This window comes from Eumetopias jubatus, unplaced genomic scaffold, assembly GCF_037043125.1.
Source record: "Eumetopias jubatus isolate StellerSeaLion01/CBP00866 unplaced genomic scaffold, mEumJub1_p1.0 scaffold_8, whole genome shotgun sequence".
Taxonomy (NCBI): domain Eukaryota; kingdom Metazoa; phylum Chordata; class Mammalia; order Carnivora; family Otariidae; genus Eumetopias; species Eumetopias jubatus.
Genome location: NW_028274814.1, coordinates 85,676,203 through 85,698,714, shown reverse-complemented (window position 1 = coordinate 85,698,714; position 22,512 = coordinate 85,676,203). Strand labels below are relative to the sequence as shown.

Genomic DNA, 22,512 nt, shown 5'->3' with positions numbered 1-22,512 from the left:
CCCCTTTTGATCATTATCTTTCTCTAAAAGCATCACTGATAAAGAGTCAGGTTTTCCTTTTTTTTTTTAAGATTTTATTTATTCATTTGACAGACAGAGACACAGCGAAAGAGGGAACATAAGCAGGGAGAGTGGGAGAGGGAGAAGCAGGCCTCCCTCTGAGCAGGGAGCCCGGGGAGCCCGATGTGGGGCTCAATGCGGGGCTCAATGCGGGGCTCAATGCGGGGCTCAATGCAGGGCTCGATCCCAGAACCCTGGGATCATGACCTGAGCTGAAGGCAGATGCTTAACGACTGAGCCACCCAGGCGCCCCAAGTCAGGTTTTCTTAATTTAGTGGCCTGTTGCCCCTCAGTGCCAGGAAGGGCCTTTCCTGCCTGCCATGTCCCACGGTGTAGGGAAACTGTACAGATTGGAAACCTACAGAGGTCACATGCAAGTAACAAGCAGGGGTAGGAGGGTGAACTCTTAGGCACTTGCCATCTATAGTGCATATAGATCACAAGCATTGGAAGTCATCCCCTCCTTGGGTACACCATTTGTACAATGGTTTGACAAGCAACAGATACAGAATCAAAAGTAACACGGTTCCAAATCGTATGATGGTTCTAAACCAGGACCCAAGACAGAAAGTAACCAACCGGAAACATTTATTGGCACTTATTCCAACTTCGGGGACAAAAGTTCTCCCTACACAGGCAAACTTGGAGTCCTGCATGCTTCCTGAAAGTCCCTGCTGAAAGTGGCCATGAACACAGAATAGTGAATATTTCGAGAGCACACTGAAAGAATTAACCAAGTGCATTTGGTGAGATACAGTGTAGGTGTAAATATGAAGCGATAACTGATGAACTTTTTTGCAAAACAGCAAACTTCAAAGGTGTTTTAAACAGTATTGTTATCTCAAAAGAATCATTTGGAACCAAATGCATTATCAGATAATACAGTCTGTAAAGTTGTAAATTCAGAAACCATGAATTTGGGTAAAAATCCAGAATCAACTCATGGTCCAGGTGAGAAAAAGAGACTTCTGTGAATCCTGAGCCTTCCAACTGGCCTGGTCCAGATATCTTGGGAAAGCTGTCTCATCAGAAGTGGTCTGCTTCAGTTCTAGGAAATCTTTCCTTTGAGGTCACCAGCTGGTGCACAGGGCCAGTCAGGGTTTGTTTAGATATGTTAACGTATCTTTAGATATGTTACACGAATCAAAGAGCGTATTCCCTGGAGTTTGGTGGCACAATGTTTGGTTAGCAGTACCTGATAGGAGCCTTTCCAGTGAGGTTGAAGAGAGTCTTTTTGGAGGTATCTTTTCCAATGACAGAATCTCTAGGTTGCAAGGCGTGGTGCTCCAGGTCTTTGTCTCCTGGGAGACACTGTAAAAAGAGTGCGCTACCAAAACATGGTTGTTTTTTTTCAAAGCATGGTTATTTTTAATAGGAGCAATTAGGCCCTTACAATATTAAAGTATATCTCTTTTTCTTAAGATTTTATTTATTTACTTGAGTGAGAGCACGAGGAGGGAGGAGAGGGAGAAGCAAGCTCCCCCCCGAGCAGGGAGCCTAATGTGGGGCCCGATCGCAGGACCCCGGGATTGTGACCTGAGCTGAAGGCAGACGCTTAACGAACTGAGCCACCCAGGTGCCCCTAAAGTAGATCTCTTTTTATAAACTGTGGGTCAAAGGAAGCAGAGGCCAAGTGCATTGGTCATCCTGTGACCATATCAAAGGGTGAGAGTCTATAAATTCCAAAGGGGTTATATCTGAGTTTTAGAAGAACCAATGGCGGGGTGCCTGGGTGGCTCAGTTGGTTAGGCGACTGCCTTCGGCTCGGGTCATGATCTCAGGGTCCTGGGATCGAACCCCGCATCGGGCTCCCTGCTCAGCAGGAAGCCTGCTTCTCCCTCTCCCACTCCCCCTGCTTGTGTTCCCTCTCTCGCTGTCTCTCTCTTTGTCAAATAAATAAAATCTTTAAAAAAAAAGAAGAAGAAGAAGAACCAATGGCAATGCTTCCAGCCAAGGTATTTGGAAAGTCTCTACAAATTTTTCCAGTTAGGTCTTAATAGTGTCGTTAGTATGTTCGACTAGCCATGAGAATTGAAGATGGTATGCATAATGAAAGTGTAAACCCAGCCAAGCAGCACAGACTTATCAAAGCACCTGACCAGTAAAATGGATTCCCCAATCACTAGGAAATTCATGAGGGATTCCCCAGGGAGACAGCATCTTTTTCTAACAGAATTTTAGCTACAGAAGAAACTGTGTGGCCTGTCTAAAAGGGAAAACTTCGGTCTCGTGAGAAAACATACAAACTATGACTAAAATATATTTATAAGCATGAGAAGGGGGGAAGCTGTATGAAACCCATTTGCAAAACCTCAAATGGTCTATTGGGTGGTTCAAAGGATCTGGAAGCAGGGTAGAAAACCGGTTTCCCTAGACTGTATTTTGGACAGGTGGGACAAGTGAGGCAGACACGTTTTCTGGCCTTATTAATATTTACCCACCAATACTGGCTCACGAATGCTATCATTTTGTCAGTAAACCAATGGTTTAATGTATGTACAGTGGTAAGTAGTGGGAATTTTAGATTTCTGGTGGGGCTGGATTGTTATTTGATCCAAATCAGAGTTTTCTCTTTTTATCAAGCCAACAATTCTTAGATTCCCAATATTCTTTTTCCTTTTCTGGGGCCAATCGTTGGGCATCTCTGGTCAGTTTTTCCAAGTTATCATTTGGGAGAGCATCCCTTTGGATCATAACAGAGGTTTGGCTATTGGCTTCCTTGAGAACAGCATTTTTGGTAGAAATATCAGCAAAGTGGTTTCCCTTGACCTTCAGGGATTTGAGTCTGGAATGCCCAGGAAATTTCGTAATAGAGCAGCTGCAAAGGCATCTAATAAATTTGGACCTAGGGTCCATTTTTAATTTTACCCCCATTGGAGGTAAGGAGACCTTACTGCTTCTGTAACATGTCCCAAAAAAAGCATACCGACTATAGGTATAAATGTTTGTGACTAAGGCACAAGCCCAAGTCGGGGTATACAACTCAGCCTTTGGAGCCAAAGTAGCCAGAGGTAAAAGTGCTGCCTCAGTGACTTCCAAAGAAGTTTTAATAGCATACCCAGCATGAAGCTTACCATTTTCATCCTTTAAATAAGAACCGGCAGTAAAGGGATGCCTGGGTGGCTCGGTTGGTCGAGCGTCTGCCTTCGGCTCAGGTCATGATCCCGGGGTCCTGGGATTGAGCCCCGCATCGGGCTCCCTGCTCAGCGGGGAGCCTGCTTCCCCCTCTGCCACTCCCCCTGCTTGTGCTCTCTCTGTCTCTCTCTGACAAATAAATTAAAAAAAAATCTTAAAAAGAAGAAGAAGAACCAGCAGTAAACCATGAAAAATCTGCCTTAATGAGATGAGTTTCCTGTAGACTCACAGGGAGTGGAAAGGTGATCTGTCAGCATTATCCTCGGTGAAGGAGGGGAGAACAGCAGGGTTAAGGTCATTGCAGCAAGAAAGAGTTCCGTGAGGAGCTGTTGGCAGGAGGATGTCCTAGGAGGTGAGATGACAGAAGTGCTGGGTGTGAGGAGAATTCGGGAGGGCCTCTACTGCATGAGGCACAAGGATGGTTAAAGGGAACCCTGCAATGATTTCCTCAGAGGCCTTAACAGTGGAAGGAATGTCTCTGAGGCAAGGGAGATGTCCCTGAGCTGCAGCCCAGCTGTTGACTATAATACCCTGTGGGGTGATGACAGTCCCATGTTTTGAGGCGAGTACTCCAAGGGTATGCCCTTCCCTCTCACATACAAAGAAGAAAAGGGAAGTGGATAATTTAGGATGTCTGAGGGCAGGGACTTTGTTAAGCTTTTATGAAAGTCCCAAAATCTATGTCATTCCGGTCTTTCCAAATAATAAGGTCAGGTTTGTCTTTTTTTAGTAAAGCATATAGAGGTTGAGCCATAAGAGAGAAGTTTGGAATTCAATTTCAACAATAACCAGCCCAAGGAAACTTCATAATTGGTGCTTAATTTTCGGTGTGGGGAAGTTCAGGATGTTATGAAGCCTACCTAGATCCAAATGTAGTCCTTGTTGCAAGATTAGCTGCCTTAAGTATCCAACCTGAGTTTGAGGAAACTGTAATTTTTCTTTCGAGCCTTTGTCTCTTGAAGGCCAAAAGTTTTAGCAGGTGGATGCTGTCTTCTGTGAAGAGGTTGGAGAGGGGCAACAGAGAAGCAAATAATCTATATATTGTAGCAAAGTAGAGCCTGCAGAAAACTTTTTTTAAAAACACTTTATTTTAGGGGCACCTGGGTGGCTCAGTCATTAAGCGTCTATCTTTGGCTCAGGTCATGATCCCAGGGTCCTGGGATCGAGCCCCGCATCTGGCTCCCTGCTCAGCGAGAAAGTCTGCTTCTCCCTCTCCCACTCCCCCTGCTTGTGTTCCCTCTCTCGCTGTCTGTCAAATAAATAAAAAAGTGTTTTATTTATTTGTTTGTTTATTATTTATTTATTTGACAGAGAAAGACACAGCCGAAGACAGACGCTTAATGACTGAACCACCCAGGTGCACCAACCTAGTTGGCAATTTTGATTACTACTGTCAAATTCTAGAATTATTTCCCCTTTTGGGAGAAAGATACTCCAGCACAATATTTTTCTAAGAAATCTTGGCCCAATAAATAAATAGGGGTGGAGGAACTAAGGAGAAAAGGGTGGGTATCTCCAAAAAGGAATTCCCTAAAGAAAAGGGAATAGGTTCAGAGACAGGAACCTGTTGAGGCTTATTAGAGACTCCCACTGTTTGAACCGGGTTAGTACTCCAAGGCAGGAGTTGCTTAGCAATGCGGTTGAGCACCAAGAGTATGGCTCCGGTGTCAGTAAGGACAGAAAGAGATTCATTCCCAACCTGCGGAGTGGTTTCTCTAAGCCCATTAAGAGGGAGGATTGGGAAAAGCCCCAGTAGTGCCTCAGAGCCCCATCATTAAGAATTAGGAGGACAGGGGCACCTGGGTGGCTCAGTCGGTGAAGCGGCTGCCTTCGGCTCGGGTCATGATCCCAGGGTCCTGGGATGAGTCCTGCATCAGGCTCCCTGCTTCTCCTCCGTCTGCCATTCCCACCCCTTCCAACACCCCCCTGTGCTCTATGGCTCTCTCTATCTCTCTGTCAAATAAATAAATAAAAGCTTTAAAAAAAAAAAAGAATTGGAAAAGCTGGCTAGAGGGCTAAAGGTACCTGAGTGGTTAAGTTTGTAACAATCTTTTTCCCAATGCCCTGGCTCTTTGCAATAATAAGAGAATATGAGGGTTTTTTTTGTTTAGGGGACTTCATTTGCCAGAGTTGAGAATTAAGAATCTTTTTTTTTAAGATTTTAAGATTTTTTTAAGGTTTTATTTATTTATTTGAGAGAGTGAGAGAGAGCATGAGAGCCGGTTGAGGGACAGAGGGAGAAGCCGACTCCCCGCTGAACAGGGAGCCCGATGCGGGGACTCGATCCCGGGCTCTGAGATCATGACCTGAGCAGAAGGCAGACACTTCACCAACTGAGCCACCCAGGCGCCCGAGAATTAAGAATCTTAAGGAGTCTTTCTTTTAGGTGTCTCATCCAGGATGTGAGTGAGCTGGTTTGCCAAATTAACTAAATCTGGAGTGGACACAGTTTCCCATTCCATCCTGATTCTTTTTAAAAAGAGAAAGCTCCCGGTTCAGTCCACTAATAAACATGGAGTCAAAGGCTATCAGAGTGGATTCAGTATCTAAAGGAAAACCAGAATTTTCTCTGAAAACAATCTGAAATTGATTATAAGAATCATAAACAGGTTCATGAGATTTTTGTGTGCAAGCCTGAATTTTGTTCCAATTAATGGCCTTAGGAAAAACAACTGCAATTGCTCAGTGGAGGTTTTCAGCGAGTGTTCTAGCATTTTGCGCAAAGTTAGGGGCTTGTTTTTCTACATCCTGTTCAGGATGTTCCCATTGGGCAAGTTTCATCCAGTGTGTGGCCTGGCCCTCACCAACAAGCATGTGGACTAACTGATATAAATCTGAGCAACCAGGTTGGTAAGTCTAAATAACTATGCTGAATTCTTCAGCAAACCTATGGGGGTCCTCAGTCACTTTAAGAAACTCCTTAACTATTGCTCACAATTCAGCCTTAGTCCAGGGAACATAAGAAATTGGGGGTTTATTTGGAGCCTCAGAAGAGTTAACTTTATGTAAGTTCCTCTGAACTTATCAGAACCTGACAACTTCAGAGGAACAGGAAGGCGAAGAGGTTCAGGGAAGAGGAGAAAGTTCGGTGAGAGAATTGGAATGGGGAAACAGCCACTAGAGGAGGAGGCGGTGTCGAAGGGAAGGTGGGCGACAGCACCTGGAGGGGGGTCTGGGCACACGGTGCTGCAGGGTGTTTGCAGATAAAGAAAATGGGCAGGGGAAGACCTCAGAAGCCTTTTTGTCTTTCTCCAAGTGTTTGTTTGTCTCAGTTAATCTAGAAATTGTATTTTGCAGAGAGACAATTTTAGATTCCTGATAATTTTTCGAAGCTTCAAAATACCAACCAAAACAGGTGTCCCATTCAGTTTTGACTTTTTTTTTAAGATTTATTTATTTATTTATTTATTTATTTGAGAGAGAGGGAGGACACAGAGGGAGAGGGAGAAGCTGACTTCCCGCTGAGAAGGGAGCCCGATGTGGGACTCGATCCCAGGATCATGACCTGAGTAGAAGGCAGACGCTTAGCCAACAGAGCCACCCAGGTGCCCGCAGTTTTGACCATTTTAGAGCCATGGCTGTCCAATTCTCTTCTGAGAAAAGTAAGTTTAGGGAGATAGAAAGTTCCCCATAATGGCCATTGGTGTTCCTTAATTACTTTTAGTTAAATTGGTCCATTTAGTTAGCAATGTACACGAGGAAACACCAGGGGTTTTTCGTTGGTTTTTTTTTGGGGGGGGGGGTTACGTAATCTCTATGCCAACGTGGGACTCCAACTCATGACCATGAAATCAAGAGTCACATACTCTTCCGACTGAGCCAGCCAGGTGCCCCCAAACACCAGTTTTTAATGTAAAAACGGCCAGGGGTCCAGAAGGGGGAGGTGCCCTCAAAGCATTTTGATGACTGGGATCTCTCATTTCTTAGAGGTTTTTCTGTAGAAAAAAAGAAAAATTCCTAAATAGCCCAGTTCCAATAGGAACAGTCTGGTTCCAAAAAGGTGTCAGACCAATGGCCAATAGAGTACTCTTAGAAAAGACAAAGCTTTAAAACAGATCCTGAATAAAGCCTGGAGAGATCAAAATACAAAAACAGCAGAGCTTGAGATGCAGGAGAGACTCACCCTCAAATTCCAGGGTAGGCAAAAAAGCAGACAGCTCAATTAGCTCTGGGGGCACCTGTTTGCTCACTAGCCTGGGAGTTGTTGGGGTCTTCTCTGGATCCCACTTCTGGTTCACCAAGTAATGTTAAAAATAAAACAGTTATTTTAGCAGTAAAAAATGGGTTTATTCAGCAAGAGCAGAAAATGGCAATTTGGGACATGCAGGCTATGGCAAGAACCATAAGCTGGTCCAGCAAACAAAGGAGAGGAAAGTTACTTTATGGAAAAGAAGGAGGAAGTTTATAAGTAGACAGATTTTATAGGGTCACTTCCCATCATAGAACTGAGGAAACTCAAGAGAAAATCCTCCCTTCCCTCCAGATAAAGTGACAGATAATATATTCCAAATATATATTAAAAAGAGAACCCATGATCAAAACCAAAACCAAAATAAGCATCTCCTCGAACTAGAAATGGAAATATGAGGGCTGGGGGCTGACACCACAGGAGAAAGAAACAAGCAGCCCAGGAACTAGCTCCCTGGAGAATTCACTGGATGTTCTGCTATATGATAGGTGGTTGTAGGAGGTTGTGACTCTGGCTGGGCCCCATCCATTTAAAGCTGCTTGCCTGGAGTGACTGCAAAGAGACTTAGGCTAGCCAGCTCTCTAGGCTACCATGCTGAATTAGACGAGGCCTGCAGTTGGCTGGGGACAGGATCAGCAACATCCCACCCCTCGATCAGATCCCTGTGTGTTCAATATGAACCCTCATTCGGGACTGGGGAGACTGTCACAAAACTGCTCAGTATGGGGAGATGCAGCAGGGAGAGAGGAAAACTTAAAACTCCAACCTGGACTGGCATATGGAGCACCCATTACAACACTCTCCTACTGCATTTAGGCTTGCAGCAGAAGCTGGGGTGCTAAAAACTACATTTCTCTGAACTCTCTGCGGTTAGTGTTCCTTTATCAATCAAATGCCTGCCTAGGAAACATGAATTGAGATAGGCCTTAAATTGGGAGAGAAGGGATGACCCCAAATGGCAGGTGTCCACTTTGTGGGGTGTAAGTTGTAGTAGAGGCCAAAGGGTTCTGCACTTTGTAACTTCCTGTTTTCGGAAGTTTATTGCGGCTGTGACCTCAGTTTTGCTGATAGCAAGAGTTGTATGATTCTGGAAGCTGGGAGGTGTTCACTTCCCTCTTAAAGTCCCCAAATCTTAAAAAAAAAAAAATGCCCCCATATATTTCCAAAATCCTATAGACGGTACTATCACCCATACAAAAACCAACCCCCAAAACCATATTGTATGCCACATTATACCCAGCGAGAACCCCCTAGAGTAGTGTCTGCCACCTACAATGAATCCTAACCAAAACACAAACATGAGAAAGAAACTCACAGAAGACAAACTAGCAAATGAAAACTTCAAAGTTCATCTTGAAAATTAACACCATAGCAGGTAGTCAACAAGCTCAGTAAATAAGATAATTTGCTGTAGAGTAAATGGAAATAATAGAGCAACCCCCCAAAAATTTTTTAAATAAGTATATTTAATATCTTCAAAGATAAGGAAACTAAAGAGGCATGAAAAATAAATGCAGTAAGCACTCATTGACTGGAATTATTTTGAAAGCTAAAAAGGACATCATTGAGACAACTGGAGAAATTTTGATATGGACTGTGTATTAGACAATGGTTTGTATCAATGATAAATACCCTGAGTTCAATAATCATATTGTTTATTTAGAAGAATACCTTTTGTTTCAGGAGATAGACACTTAAGTATTTAGGAGTAGAAAGTCACAATGTCTGCAATTAACTCAAATGGTTCAGCAAAAAGAGTGTGTGCGTGTGTGTGTGTGCACACGCATGCTCGGAGAGAGAAAGAGATAAAATCAGTATCCAGCCGAGGCTAAATATCACCGTCAAAGAAGGAAATGCTGAGATACAAGAACTAGTATAAGTTCTGTTAGAAATTCTAAATTATGGTTATAATTTCATTATTAAAATTTTTTACTTGTCAATTTTTATGAATGTGACAGTAATGTCCTGAAACAATTTTTCAGACCGTAACTGAATTACTCAATAGACACTCACTTTCCATTAAATTAGTGGAGAAGCAAGACTTATTCTTTTTAAATTTTTACTTTGAAATAATATCAAACTTCGAAACTTAGAAAATACATACAGTGTTCCCACATACCTTTTATCCAGCTTCACCAATTTTTGACATTTTGTCACATTTGTTTTATCATTCTCTCTCTCTATATATATATATTTATACATGAATGTGTGTGTATATGTATATATATATGTTATATAGGATGTACAGTTCATATAGAGTGTTGTGAATAGTTATTAAATGAATAAAATACAAATTTTATATTATGTATACCACATGTACCCATATATATACAACACATACACATTGTATCATTTATTTTTTCCAAGCAACTTGAAAGTAGATTACACACATCATGCCACTTTATCCCTTAACACTTCAGGATATGTGTTCTAAGAACAAGGATATTTTCTTAAGTAACCAGTTATCAGCTTCAGGAGATTTAATGCTTACCATTTGTCCTTTTTTTTTCCATTTATCTTTAATGAAGATCAAACTTTAAGGTACCACCCATAATCCAATTTGATCAGGTATCCCCAAAATATCTGTTATGTTTCCCCTCAAGGACAGGGTGCAATCTGGGACCACATGTTGCATTTGGCTGCTTCTTTGGTCTCCTTTTACCTGGAACAGTTCCTCAGCGGTCCTTTATTGCTCATGACATTGACAGTAAAAAAAAAAAAATACTGGCCAGTTTCCTTCATGTACCTAAAATATTTGGGGTTTGTGTGTTTGCTCATATTTAGGATTGAGTTATGTATCCCAGCGAGAAAATTGCAGAGGTGATGCCGTGTCTTTCTCCAGGTAACATATCTGCAGGTACACAGTATCCTTCTGCCCCTCATTGGTAATGGTAAACTCCACCCCCTCACCCTTAGAATCAGCAGTCATTGGTAATTCTTGCCCAATCCAATTTTCACTACGATAGTTGCAAAATTATTATTTCCACTCCATCCCTCTGTTCAAATGTATCAATTGGCATTTTCCTTCCTCCTCCTACATTTGTTATTTATTTATTTATTTATTATCAGTGTGGATTGTGGATTTCTATTTTTTTCAATGGTTTATCACTCATATTCCTATCCTAAATTATTTTGGTGCTCAAACTTTCCCAGATTCATCCAGTGGAAGCCCCTTCAAGCTGCCTCCTATGTCTGTCCTTTGAAATGCTCCTTTTTTTTTTTTTTTTTTTGGTACTTCATTGCTTTCTGACATTGTGTGTTCTTTTTTTTTTTTTTTAAGATTTTTTATTTATTTGACAGAGAGAGATACAGCGAGAGAGAGAACACAAGCAGGGGGAGTGGGAGAGGGAGAAGCAGACTCCCGCTGAGCAGGGAGCCCGATGCGGGGCTCGATCCCAGGACCCCAGGATCATGACCCGAGCCGAAGGCAGACGCTTAACGACTGAGCCACCCAGGGGCCCCTGTGTGTTCATCTTTAATGTTTCCTGCCCCAACCCTGGGATAGAACCAGGAATGCATCCAAGGAGGCTTGTTCCTTTTACTGGAAAAGGATATTAGAAGATCTGGGTCTTTCGTTGATTGTTACTGGGATGTGTCTACTTCTAAGCACACTTGTGTACATAGCTCTGCCATTTCCGAGCATTACTTCTTGTAATATTGACACACTTATTGAGACACCCTTCCTTTCTAAAAGTATCTAATTAAGCAACAACTCCTGGACTTCAACATTTGATCGTTGGTGATAGTGGTAGATTTAAAAAGGTCACCAATTCTTTACAGCCACATTCAGCAAGAAGTGGAGCTTAGGCACTCATTGAATCTGAGAGAGCCAGATGATTTGCTCTGACAAATGAATAACTAAGTATATATTACACATAATATATATTTATATTTATAATAAAATTTTATTATAAAAATATTATATCTTATGATTATATATTTATATATGTATATTATATATATTAAATATATATATAATATATACAGAGAGAAAGAGAAAGAGAATGCTGTGTGAATTACAAGCAAGGCAGATCTGGCAGCTTCCATTCATACCCATTTGCAGCCCTGACATTGCCATGCCCCAGGTTAGCTTATCTGGAGGATAAAAAACCACATGAATCGAGAGGTTTGACCAAGAGCCAATACCAACCTCCCACTGATGGCAACTTGTATTATCCAGCCCCAGCTGAGCTGCCAGATGGCTGCAGTGACATGAGTAACCCAAGGTGACTATCAGAAAAACCACCCAACTGCAACTTTGTGTACTGCTTAAAGGAAATCCTTTCTTTTTTTTTTTTTTTCTTGAGCAGGGGAGGGGCAGAGGGAGAGGAAGAGAGAATCTCAAGCAGTCTCCACACCCAGGCCCAGTATGGAGCCCAATGCAGGGCTCGATCTCCCAACCCTGAGATCATGACCTGAGCCAAAATCAAGAGTCAGACGCTTAACCAACTGAACCACCCAGACACCCCAAAGAAAATCCTTTCTGAATATTTCCAAAAGCAGACTACAGTTGTTGTTCTCACATGTTCTTAAACTTTGTATTCATGTATAATATACATACAGAAAAGTATACAGATTAGAAGTATACAGCTCAGCATATTTTCACAAACTAAACACATTTGTATAATCAGCACTCAGATGTAGAAATATAACTTTAATATCAGGACCCAGATTCCCTTTGACCCCTTCTAGATACTATCCCTCCCCTTGGAGATAATTATGATCCTTACTACAAATATCATACATTAGTTTTGCCTGTATTTAATAAATAGTTATCATACTATTTAATAAATAGTATCATACAGAATGTAATCTGTGTCTGGCTTTTTCTTTCAGCATTATGAGTTATTGTGTATAGTTGCAGACCATTAATTCTCAGTGCTATACAATATTCTGTATTAGTTATTGATTACAATGTAATACATTACCACAAATTTGGGGCCTTGAAACAGCAAACATGCATTCTATCAGAATGACAAAATAATTATTATATCACCAACAAAATTCTGCAAACAGTTCTCTTAAAATCTCTATGGGCCTTCTATGAATCTTACTGAGGTTAACCATTAATTAAATGAAAGCCATAGCCACAAATATTATTGATATAAGCCCTTATCTACTCTGGGCTTCTGCATAGACTGCTGACAGACAATGCTTTCTTAGGAGTCCTATTGTCAGACTGAACCACTCCCTGAGGCACCACCTTAGATCTTTCTTAACAAAGATTTATATTCACATCCTTGGCATCATTTTCAGATTCTGTTTTCTTAAGGTTCCCTAGATATGATCTTTGCCTGGAAGCCATTTTTGGATTTTTTTAAGATTTAATTATTTATTTGACTGAGAGAGACACAGTGAGAGAGGGAACACCAGCAGGGGGAGTGGGAGAGGGAGAAGCCCGCTTCCCGCGGAGCAGGGAGCCCAATGCGGGGCTTGATCCCAGGACCCTGGGATCATGACCTGAGCCCACGGCAGACGCTTGACGACGGAGCCACCCAGGCACCTCCATTTTTGGATTTTAGTATCATTGGTCCTTGGAGGGGCTAGGCATCGTCAAATCCAGCAACCCCCCAGCCCCTTTCTGTTCAACCTGCCTTCCTTTAGCTTATCTCTTGCTTTTCATTTTTACTCTAAGCAGCAAGAAGAAACTAGATGGCACCTTGAATATTCTGCTTAGAAATCTTCTCAGTGAGATCCTCAGTTCATTTGGTGAAGTTTCTACCTCCCACCCCACTGCAGGTGCCAAGATTGCCAAACATAGCAAGACCTCCTTTCCTTCACTTCCCTTACTTTCCCCACTTCCCTGCAACTGTAACATCCTTAAAGACCATCTGGCTTCTAACAAGCTCTTCAGTATTTCTTGATCTTCACTGACACTCCTCAAATTCCCCCCTGCTTCTGCCAAGACCCAGTTCCAAAGCCATTCCCACATTGTCGGGTTTCTGTTATGGCAGCACTCATATCCAGGCTTTGGCCAAGCCCAGAAGCTAAAACATACATGGGGGCCAATTATATATGCTGTTCAGAATCTGCTTGCTTTTGCTTAGCAACTTTGGAAATCATTCAGTATCAGTAGGTATAGTTTAACCCAGTACCCTATTGTCTGACGGAGCCATATCTTTAAAATTTTTAATGGTTAATATTTACAATTTAAGTGATTAACATTTTAAATGTTAAGAGATTTCCCAATTGCTCTCCTAAGTTGTATCAGTTTACACTCACAACAATGTATGCAGAGGCTGTTTCTCCACATACTTGACCATACAATGTGTGAGCAAACACCTTGACCTTCACTAATTTGGTAATCAAAAAACATTGCAGGGGGTGGGAGGTTAGGTGAAATAGGTGAAAAGGATTAAGAAGTATAAAGTTCCAGTTATAAATAACTCACGGGGATAAAAAGTACAACATAGGGAATATATAATCAATAATATTGCAATAATTTTGTTTAAAAAATTTCACTGCTGGGGCACCTGGGTGGTTCAGTCAGTGAAGCATCTGCTTTTGGCTCAGGTCATGATCCCAAGGTCCTGGGACTGAGCCCAGTATCAGGCTCCCTGCTCAGCGGAGAGTCTGCTTCTCTCTCTCACTTTGCTCCTCCCCTGCTCGTGCTCTCTCTCTCTCTCAAATAAATAAAATCTTTAAAAAATTAAAAAATAAAAATAAAAAATTTCACTGTTGTTCTAATTTGCATTTCACTTATTATGAATAAGATCAAGTATACTTGCATATATTTAAAAGTCATTTTCACTTTTTCTGTCAACTGCCTAATCCTGATTTTTGTCCATTTGGGGTAGATGATCATTTTTTCTTATTGATGTTTTACAGCTCTTGAGGAAAATAGACCTTTATCTGTCTTACATGTTGGAAAGATTCTTTTCAGTTTGTCATTTATCTCAAGTTTGTTTATAGAAATTCCTTCACTCGTGGTTTTTATATAGGCAAGTTTATTACTATTCCCTTTATATCTTTTTTTATTATGTTATGTTAATCACCATACATTACATCATTAGTTTTTGATGCAGTGTTCCATGATTCATTGTTTGCGTATAACACCCAGTGCTCCATGCAGAACGTGCCCTCTTTAATACCCATCACCAGGCTAACCCATCCCCCCACCCGCCTCCCCTCTAGAACCCTCAGTTTGTTCCTCAGAGTCCATCGTCTCTCATGGTTCGTCTCCCCCTCCGACCCCCCCTTCATTTTTCCCTTCCTGCTATCTTCTTCTTCTTCTTTTTTAAACATATAATGTATTATTTGTTTCAGAGGTACAGGCTATTCCCTTTATATCTTGCTTAGAGGTCTCTTTCCCCACTCCAAGATTATAAAAAACAAAACAAAACACAAAAACTCCATGATTTCCTTTACTACTTTTCTGGTTTTGTTTTTAATATTAAAATATTTCATAGATCTGGAATTTATTTTGGTGTAAAGAGAGTGAGAATTCCACTTTCCCCTCATCTGATTAGTCAATTCTTTGTATACAATTAATTCAACAATCCATCCTCCCCTCCCCCCCGCGTTTTCATTATGTTCTACATTTCTTATTGTGTCTTGTTTTCCCTATTAGATTTTGATACATCTTTTATTAGAACCATGGAACCACAGGACTTTGGGTAGTGTCCTGAATCCTGCTGTAGGGAAAAGAGTCTATGGGTCTAAGGCTTGCATGCAGAATTACAGCCAACCTAGCCACTTCCTCCAGCATCTGCAACGAGGAGCAGTTAGGGGAAGCAGGCCTTTGTATTACTTCTCGAGTCTTTGTTAGATGATTGGGGTGGAGGTGTTGCGGGGGAGGCGAGAATGGGAGGGAGGGTGTGAACCTGTCTTTGTTAGCCAGGCAAAATCTTTATTTTCCAGGATCTAGTCTGGTTTCTTTTATCTCACCCTAACTGCCCAAACCTTCCTTGGAATGGGGTTGTAGGGCGTCCCCACCCCATCGCCTCCCAGAGCCCTTATTCCCTATCCTTGTCTACAGCCTCGATGAGAGGGAGGATCCGTGCGACTGGGGAATAGATTGGGATGGGGGCAGGCCCTTGAGACGCCAGGTTTGCAGGCGAAGGACTGGGAGGGTCGGGAGAAGGACCTTCTCGAGGCGCCCCCGCAATGTCCTCTGCGCCCACCAGAAGGCGCCCGGGCGCTCGCATTCCCCGCGGTAGCCCGAGCCTCCGCCGCGACGAGCCCGGGAGCCGAGCCGCGCGGCGCCGCGATCTGAAACCCGGCGGCGGCCTGAGCCCTCCCCTCCCGGCAAGTGGGACAGGGTGCCGGGGAGCTCCGGCTTTGCTTCTGGGGCTGGGATGCACGGTTTCTCAACTCCGTTCTCCACCCCCACGCCCCCCCGCGCAGGAAACGCCCAGAACCACCCCGCGCCGTGGTCTACAAAGCCCGGAGCGTCCGAAGGCGGGAGGAGTTGGGCGAGCCCGGGAGGCAGGAGGATCCCCACCACACAGGCTTACGCCCGGCTCCCCCATCAGGCCGCCTCCAGCCGCATGAAGACCCCCAGGCCGGGGCTGAGAGCCTGGAGCAGCCCGGACTGAAATCTTGCGGCGGCCTTAGAGCGTTAGACAGGTCAGTGCCCGGGCGGGATGAGGGGCCGAGCTGGAGGCGGGAGGCGGCGCGCTCGTGGGTCCCCCCGGTCCCCAGCACAGCTTCCCGAGGCCACTCGCGCGGTCACCTCCGCCGGGGGCACCCAACAGCGCGGGCGTGATTCTGCATTTTTCATGACAGGCAAGGTGTGGAGCCGCCCTGTGCAACCCACCGGGGGCCAAGTGATGCTCGAACCGAGGGGTGGGGGACACGCGGGTCAGGGCGGGGGGGGCGGCGGGACTGGGGACGCCCGCTGCCCTAAGAGAGCAGTGCACTCCTACTTATTGGCGGCCGCGAGGAAAGCACCGCATCCAACCGTCTCTTGCATCAACATGCCGGGCCTCGGGCGTGAGAGGAAACCGAGATGCGGGAGAAGGCGAGAAGAAAGGAGGCCGGGAGACCCGAGGCCCGGGCAGTGAAGGGAGGAGGGCCAGGGGAACGATTCGCTGTGCAAATCCCAGCGCGCCGAGATGTGGAGAGCGTCCCGGGGAGCTGGCAGGAGCCTCCAGAACCGCGGGGCTCGAGGGTCCCAGCCCACGCCTCCCCTCCGCACCTTTCTCACCCTCCCACCCCTACCGTCCACCAGGATGAGGCTGGGCCGCCGGGCCCTCTGTGTGCTGGTCCTGCTGCTCGCCTGCGCCTCGCTGGGGCTCCTGTACGTGAGCACCCGGGATGCGCCGGGCCTCCGGGCACCTCTTGCGCTGTGGGCGCCCCTGCAGGCCCCCCCCAGACCAGAACTGCCAGACCTTGCGCCCGAGCGCCGCTATGCACACATCCCGGTCAGGATCAAGGAGCAAGTGGTGGGGTGAGTGCCAGGGGTGGTGGGGGCAGAGCGGCACTCGCTGGGGGTGACTGGGGAGCTTTTGTTTCCTGCACTGCTGAGCTCCGATCTCTGGGTTCTCCTGACTAGCTGGGGAGTGGGGGTGAGGCGGGGGGGGGGGGGGGGGGGCGGGGAGGGAGCTAGTTTCTGAGTCTTGGGCTAGGGGAAAAAAATATCTCTCCTCCCTGAACGTTGTCATGGTAATGTGTAGGGCAGGGTGTGCAGGCAGAGGAGGGCCCTGGAACACTTCCTGATGTCCTGATGACTCCCCATGAAAGGAGTGTCCAGGTGGGGTTCTGAATGGTGGGTAGGCAACTCTGAAATTCTAGCAATTGACCCTGTTCTACACCTCTGTAAAATTCAGATTTAGGAGCTGAGTCATGCCATTGGTGGTCTCTCCTCCTGGGGACTATTTGAAGAGCAGTGTTTAAGGGCACAGACACTGGATGGGCAGGATTGAAAAGCCAAGGTGTGGGGCACTGTGTAAATGTTTTGTGGGGTGAGCCCATGGCTGGGCTCTGATGACCCTTCGTCCTCCCTCCAGGCAGCTGTCTGGGAACAACTGTAGTTGTGAGTCCAGTGGAGGGAGCTTTTACCTCCCCTTCCAGAGGCAGGTTGGAGCCATTGACTTCACCAAGGCCTTTGACCCTGAGGAGCTGAGGGCTGCCTCAGCCTCCAGGGAGCAGGAGTTCCAGGCCTTCCTTTCCAGGTACCATCTTGAAAGAAGGGCTTGTCTTTGCAGGGGGAGGCCCAGAGGGCGGGTGTGACCGGAAGGAGAGCTCCTCCGCCCCTGATTCCTGCACTGTCCTCCCTTGCCAGGAGCCAGTCTGCTGCGGACCAGCTGCTCATAGCCCCTGCCAACTCCCCTCTTCAGTACCCCCTGCAGGGTGTGGAGGTCCAGCCCCTCCGGAGCATCTTGGTGCCAGGTGGGGAGAATGGGCCTAGGAGATGACCTAAGCCACAGTGGGGGTGGCAGAGCTCAAGGTTGGCTGAGGAAGAATGAAGGAAGATTGGAATGGGAAGTGGGGGACTTCTGATGAAAGGGGGACTTGGGATCAGAAGGAGGCTCATGAGGTGGGAGGTGAGGACAGAAGGGCCTCTAGGGTTGTCAGGAATCGCAGAAGCCTGTCACTGGAGAGGTTTGGGGAAACAAATCTCTTCTTTGCTGACTGACCAAAGGTCAGGTGGATAAGTGGGGCAGGCCATAAAGAGCTATTGTTGATGGGAAGGAGTAAAAATCAGTTACTCTAGGCTGCGTGCCCACACGTGCCCTGCTGTGGCCTCAACAAAGGGGGATTGGTGAGAAGGTCCATGCTGTGTGTGGTGAAAGAGAGAAGAGAAAGGGAAGAAGAATTCAAGGCTGTCTGTGATTCTGACTCCCTCTCCTTCCTCCCAGGGCTGAGCCTGCAGGCAGCTTCTGGTCAGGAGCTTTACCAGGTAAGCGGAAATGAGGCTGGGAAGGCCAGATGGATGCTGGAGGGAAGATGCTGGAGGGAGACCCTGGCTGCCAAAGGAGGGATGGAGGAACCAGGGAGGCAAGAGGCAGGTCTGAGGTCTAACCCTGTACTCTCCAACCCCCCTCTCCCAGGTGAACCTGACTGCCTCCTTAGGCACCTGGGATGTGGCAGGGGAAGTGACTGGAGTGACTCTCACTGGAGAGGGGCAGCCAGATCTCACCCTCACCAGCCCAGGGCTGGACCAACTCAACCGGCAGCTTCAACTGGTCACTTATAGCAGCCGAAGCTACCAGGCAAACACAGCAGACACAGGTGGGAGGCCTGGGCAGAGGCAGGGGAAGGCTGGTTGAACAGAGAGCCCAGAAAGGCTGGAGCAGGCAAATGGCAGAGGGTGTGGGAGACACTCGGGCAATGGCCAGAGCTACCCAGTCACACAATGGGCATTTCAGCTAGGCCAGCAGGACCAGGGAGGGAGAGAAGGGGCCTTTGTTCATCTGGGGCCAGAGCAGGCCAAAGGGAAATTCAAGCTTTGGGTGTGTCCCCCCTTCAGGCCAACCGTGGGGGCCCCAGGAAGTGACCTGCCCCAGGAGCCAGAAGACTCGAGCTCTATTCCCAACCCATCACTTACTGGAGGGCAAGGGACTTTATCTCCCAGAGCTCCCATTTCTCCTCTAGCAAAAGAGGCACAACACAACCCTCCTGCTTCTCTCCAAGGCTTGCCACACCAAACCCGCTCCCACTTTGAGGCCCTTGCGCTTGCTGTTCCCTCTGCCTAGAATGCTCTTCCCCCAGATTTTTGCATGGCTGGCTCCTTCTTGTCATTTGGATCTCAGCTCAAATGTCTCCTCTTCACTATCACATTACTTGTTTTATTTTCTCTTCAATGCTTACCAGTATCAGAATTTTATTTACTTAGCCTGGAACAAGACTGACTAGGTTCCTATTTCAGTTTTGTTGCTTAAGAGTTGTATAAATGGAGACAAGTTACTTAACTTCTCTATGCCTTTTCCTGTAGTAGGAATCTACTTAATAGGGCTTGTGAAGATTAAATGAGTTCCTATATTTAAGGTAACTGAAAAAGTACCTGCCCATAGTAAATGCTCAATAAACGTTAGCTTTTCATTAAATCTCTTTTTTAAATTAAATCTTTTATTTTCTTTTCCCACCCATTAGAATGTTAGTGCCATGGAGGTAAAAACTTTGCATTCTTGTCCACCAGGCCCAGAAGGAGTAGGCACTTAAATATCGATTTACTGAAAAGGGACTGTTATCCCAGCCCTAAGGGCCATGACTTGTGTCCTTTCTTCCCAGTCCGGTTCTCCACGGAGGGACATGAGGCTGCTTTTACCATCCGCATAAGACACCCCCCCAACCCTCGGCTGTACCCATCTGGATCTCTACCCCAGGGAGGTGAGGCTGGTGTGCGCTAGGACCTAAATCCAGGTCTGGTGGGGAGAAGTTGGAAGAGGGAGGCCCTGGGAGAAGACGTCTTCCTGCTCCTCACTTCCCACTCTGGTTCTCTTCACCTAACCCTCCCCCTCACTCCCAGCCCAGTACAACATCAGCGCCCTGGTCACCATCGCTACTAAGACCTTCCTCCGTTACAATCGGCTACGGGCACTCATCGCCAGCATCCGCCGCTTCTACCCAACGGTCACCGTGGTCATCGCCGACGACAGCGACAAGCCAGAGAGCATAAGCGGCCCCCACATCGAGCACTATCTCATGCCTTTTGGCAAGGTGCGCAGCCAGCGAGGCTGAACCGCGCGCCACAGGGCGCGCCCTCAGTCTGAAGTCCCAGGACCACCTACGTGTAATTTCAGAATTACCGGGGTGCCTGTTAGGCATGGCAGTTCCTGGAACGTTAAACTCCGTGGGACAGGAATCGTGCCTGTCTTATTCGTACTGCATTCTTAGAATGTGCTGAGCACCTAGGGAGCACTCAATAAATAGGTGAATGAATGAATGAATGAATGGGTGCACGCATGAGTTAAACGCGTTCCAACACCTTCTCCCAGAACACTGACTCAGAACCCCTGGCAGTGGGAAACTGCACTTTTTAACCTAGCTCTGAGGCATTCGTGGGCACTGGACCGTTTAGAGGCGTCAGGAGAGAGGATGAAAGGTGGCAGAGGGGTTGTGTCCTATCTCTACAGACTCACTAACCATGTATACACTACCCCCAGGGCTGGTTCGCAGGCCGGAACTTGGCCGTATCCCAAGTAGCCACCAAGTACGTCCTGTGGGTGGACGATGACTTCGTCTTCACGGCGCGGACGCGGCTGGAGAGGCTGGTGGACGTGCTGGAGCGGACGCCGCTGGACCTGGTAGGGGAGGGCCTGCAGGACGTGGGGTGGGAGAAGGAGGGCCTCCAGCAGGCTGAGGCAGCGGCGGGGGAGACCCGGGCGGGAGCGGACGGCCCTGGGACGGACAGAGGACGATGCGGCGGAGCCTGGGGGACAGTCCGGGTCCTGCAGGGGTGGAGCGGAGGAGGACGGGGCAGGGGAACCGCCCTGGGGAGCGGGCACAGATCTAGCGCCCACCCCCCGACAGTCCCCGTCCCGCCTGGAGCCGTCCTCCCACTCCTCGCAGGTCGGCGGCGCGGTGCGCGAGATCTCCGGCTTCGCCACCACCTACCGGCAAATGCTGAGCGTGGAGCCTGGCGCGCCGGGCCGCGGGAACTGCCTCCGGCAAAGGCGCGGCTTCCACCACGAGCTCGTCGGCTTTCCAGGCTGCGTGGTCACGGACGGCGTGGTCAACTTCTTCCTGGCGCGCACCGACAAGGTGCGCGAGGTCGGTTTCGACCCGCGCCTCAGCCGCGTGGCGCATCTGGGTGAGTGGCGCCCCCTCCCGGTCCGGCCCGGCCCAGCAGGGACCCCGGGGTCGGGGCGGGGTGGGGGGCGCTGGGCGAGGCTCCAAAGGTACCGCTACTCCTACGCCCACCCCCCCACCTCCTCCCGTGGAGCCCACGGCTGGCACCCGGGGCCCTTGGGGGCAGTTCTGCGAAGATTTACCAAGATCTGCGCCTGGCAAGGGACAGAGCTCCCACCCTCCCGGGCCGCACACCATTTAAACCTCCACGCCCAGCACAGCCACTGGGTCCACCTTTAACTTCCCCACCACTGTCCCCGCCCCCTTTACTCCACTCCTAGCCGCTTCCCCTGGTTCAGACCACACTCCTGGAGCAGCCCATTCAGTATCTATTCTTTAGGTGTGTTTTGGGGAGGTGGGGAGGAGGGTAACATCAAAGCACAAGGTAAGTATGTTGACTCTATTTTACAGAAGAGCCCCAAGAATTAATTACTAGCCCAAGGCCTTCAGAAACCGGGTCCTTGCCTGTACACCCTCCACACACCCCAAATCTCAGTTCTCCCTTAAGGGTTGGCCTTCTGTAAGCTTCAGACCTTTCATTGTGTACTCCCTTACCCTCCTCCCCCCTCCTCCCCCAGAATTCTTCCTGGATGGGCTTGGTTCCCTTCGAGTGGGCTCCTGCTCAGACGTCGTTGTGGATCATGCATCTAAGCTGAAGCTGCCTTGGACATCAAGGGATGTGGGGGCAGAGACTTATGCCCGGTACCGTTACCCAGGATCACTGGATGAAAGTCAGGTGGCCAAACATCGCCTACTCTTCTTCAAACACCGGCTGCAGTGCATGACCTCAGAATGATGGCCTCTAAGGGCCTTCAAACTGTCAGGCTGGGCCTGCCTCCTTGTCCCTGCCAGGAATTTCTAGAAAATCCCAGGAATTCCTAGCAAATCCCACCACCCGGTGACCGCTCCACTGACTGTCCCTGATCCCCTTCAGAATCTGATCCCAAATAGGGGCTTGTCCTGGTGACACTCCTCCTTTCTGTGAGTGCCCAGGGTTAGGGACGTGATGGAGCCATAACTCGTCCCACAGCCAGTGCCAAGTCTTCCTCCCCACCTCCTTCTCATGGGGCAGGAAGTGGGGGGGGGTCACTTTCCAAGTGCCAAAGAGCCCATGGGGACTCTAAGAACTTAAAGTGGAAATACTCTCCTCTTATCTCCTTGGGACTGAGGGGGTGGGGAAGCCCCCCCCCCCCGACGTGTGTTCCCAGAGCTGTGCCCCTCTCCCTCATCTCTGGGCCCAGGACTCTGCACAGGCTCCAGCCCCAACCCCCTCCCCCACCCCATGGAGAGAACTGGTGACTCTGGAGCTGGGGTGAGGGCTGGTGAACACACAAGTGAAAGCCATTTTTAGTTGTGTCTGCAATGCTGTGGGCATGGAGAAAGGGGCACCAGGG

At 47.4% G+C, this 22,512-nt stretch overlaps 1 protein-coding gene across 1 annotated transcript in view; it reads left to right on the top strand.

Moving 5' to 3' along the window:
• B4GALNT1 (beta-1,4-N-acetyl-galactosaminyltransferase 1) overlaps positions 1–22,442 on the top strand; it is a 41,921-nt gene extending 19,479 nt beyond the window's left edge. The window contains exons 2-12 of the mRNA XM_028110883.2: positions 15,731–15,952; positions 16,557–16,775; positions 17,335–17,499; positions 17,610–17,716; positions 18,187–18,227; positions 18,379–18,559; positions 19,559–19,657; positions 19,797–19,987; positions 20,434–20,574; positions 20,840–21,080; positions 21,697–22,442. Coding sequence (XP_027966684.1) covers positions 16,558–16,775; positions 17,335–17,499; positions 17,610–17,716; positions 18,187–18,227; positions 18,379–18,559; positions 19,559–19,657; positions 19,797–19,987; positions 20,434–20,574; positions 20,840–21,080; positions 21,697–21,914 — 1,602 coding nt within the window. The 5' untranslated portion in view covers positions 15,731–15,952; position 16,557 and the 3' untranslated portion in view covers positions 21,915–22,442. The remainder of the gene's footprint in view (positions 1–15,730; positions 15,953–16,556; positions 16,776–17,334; positions 17,500–17,609; positions 17,717–18,186; positions 18,228–18,378; positions 18,560–19,558; positions 19,658–19,796; positions 19,988–20,433; positions 20,575–20,839; positions 21,081–21,696) is intronic.
• Positions 22,443–22,512: the final 70 nt, after the last annotated feature.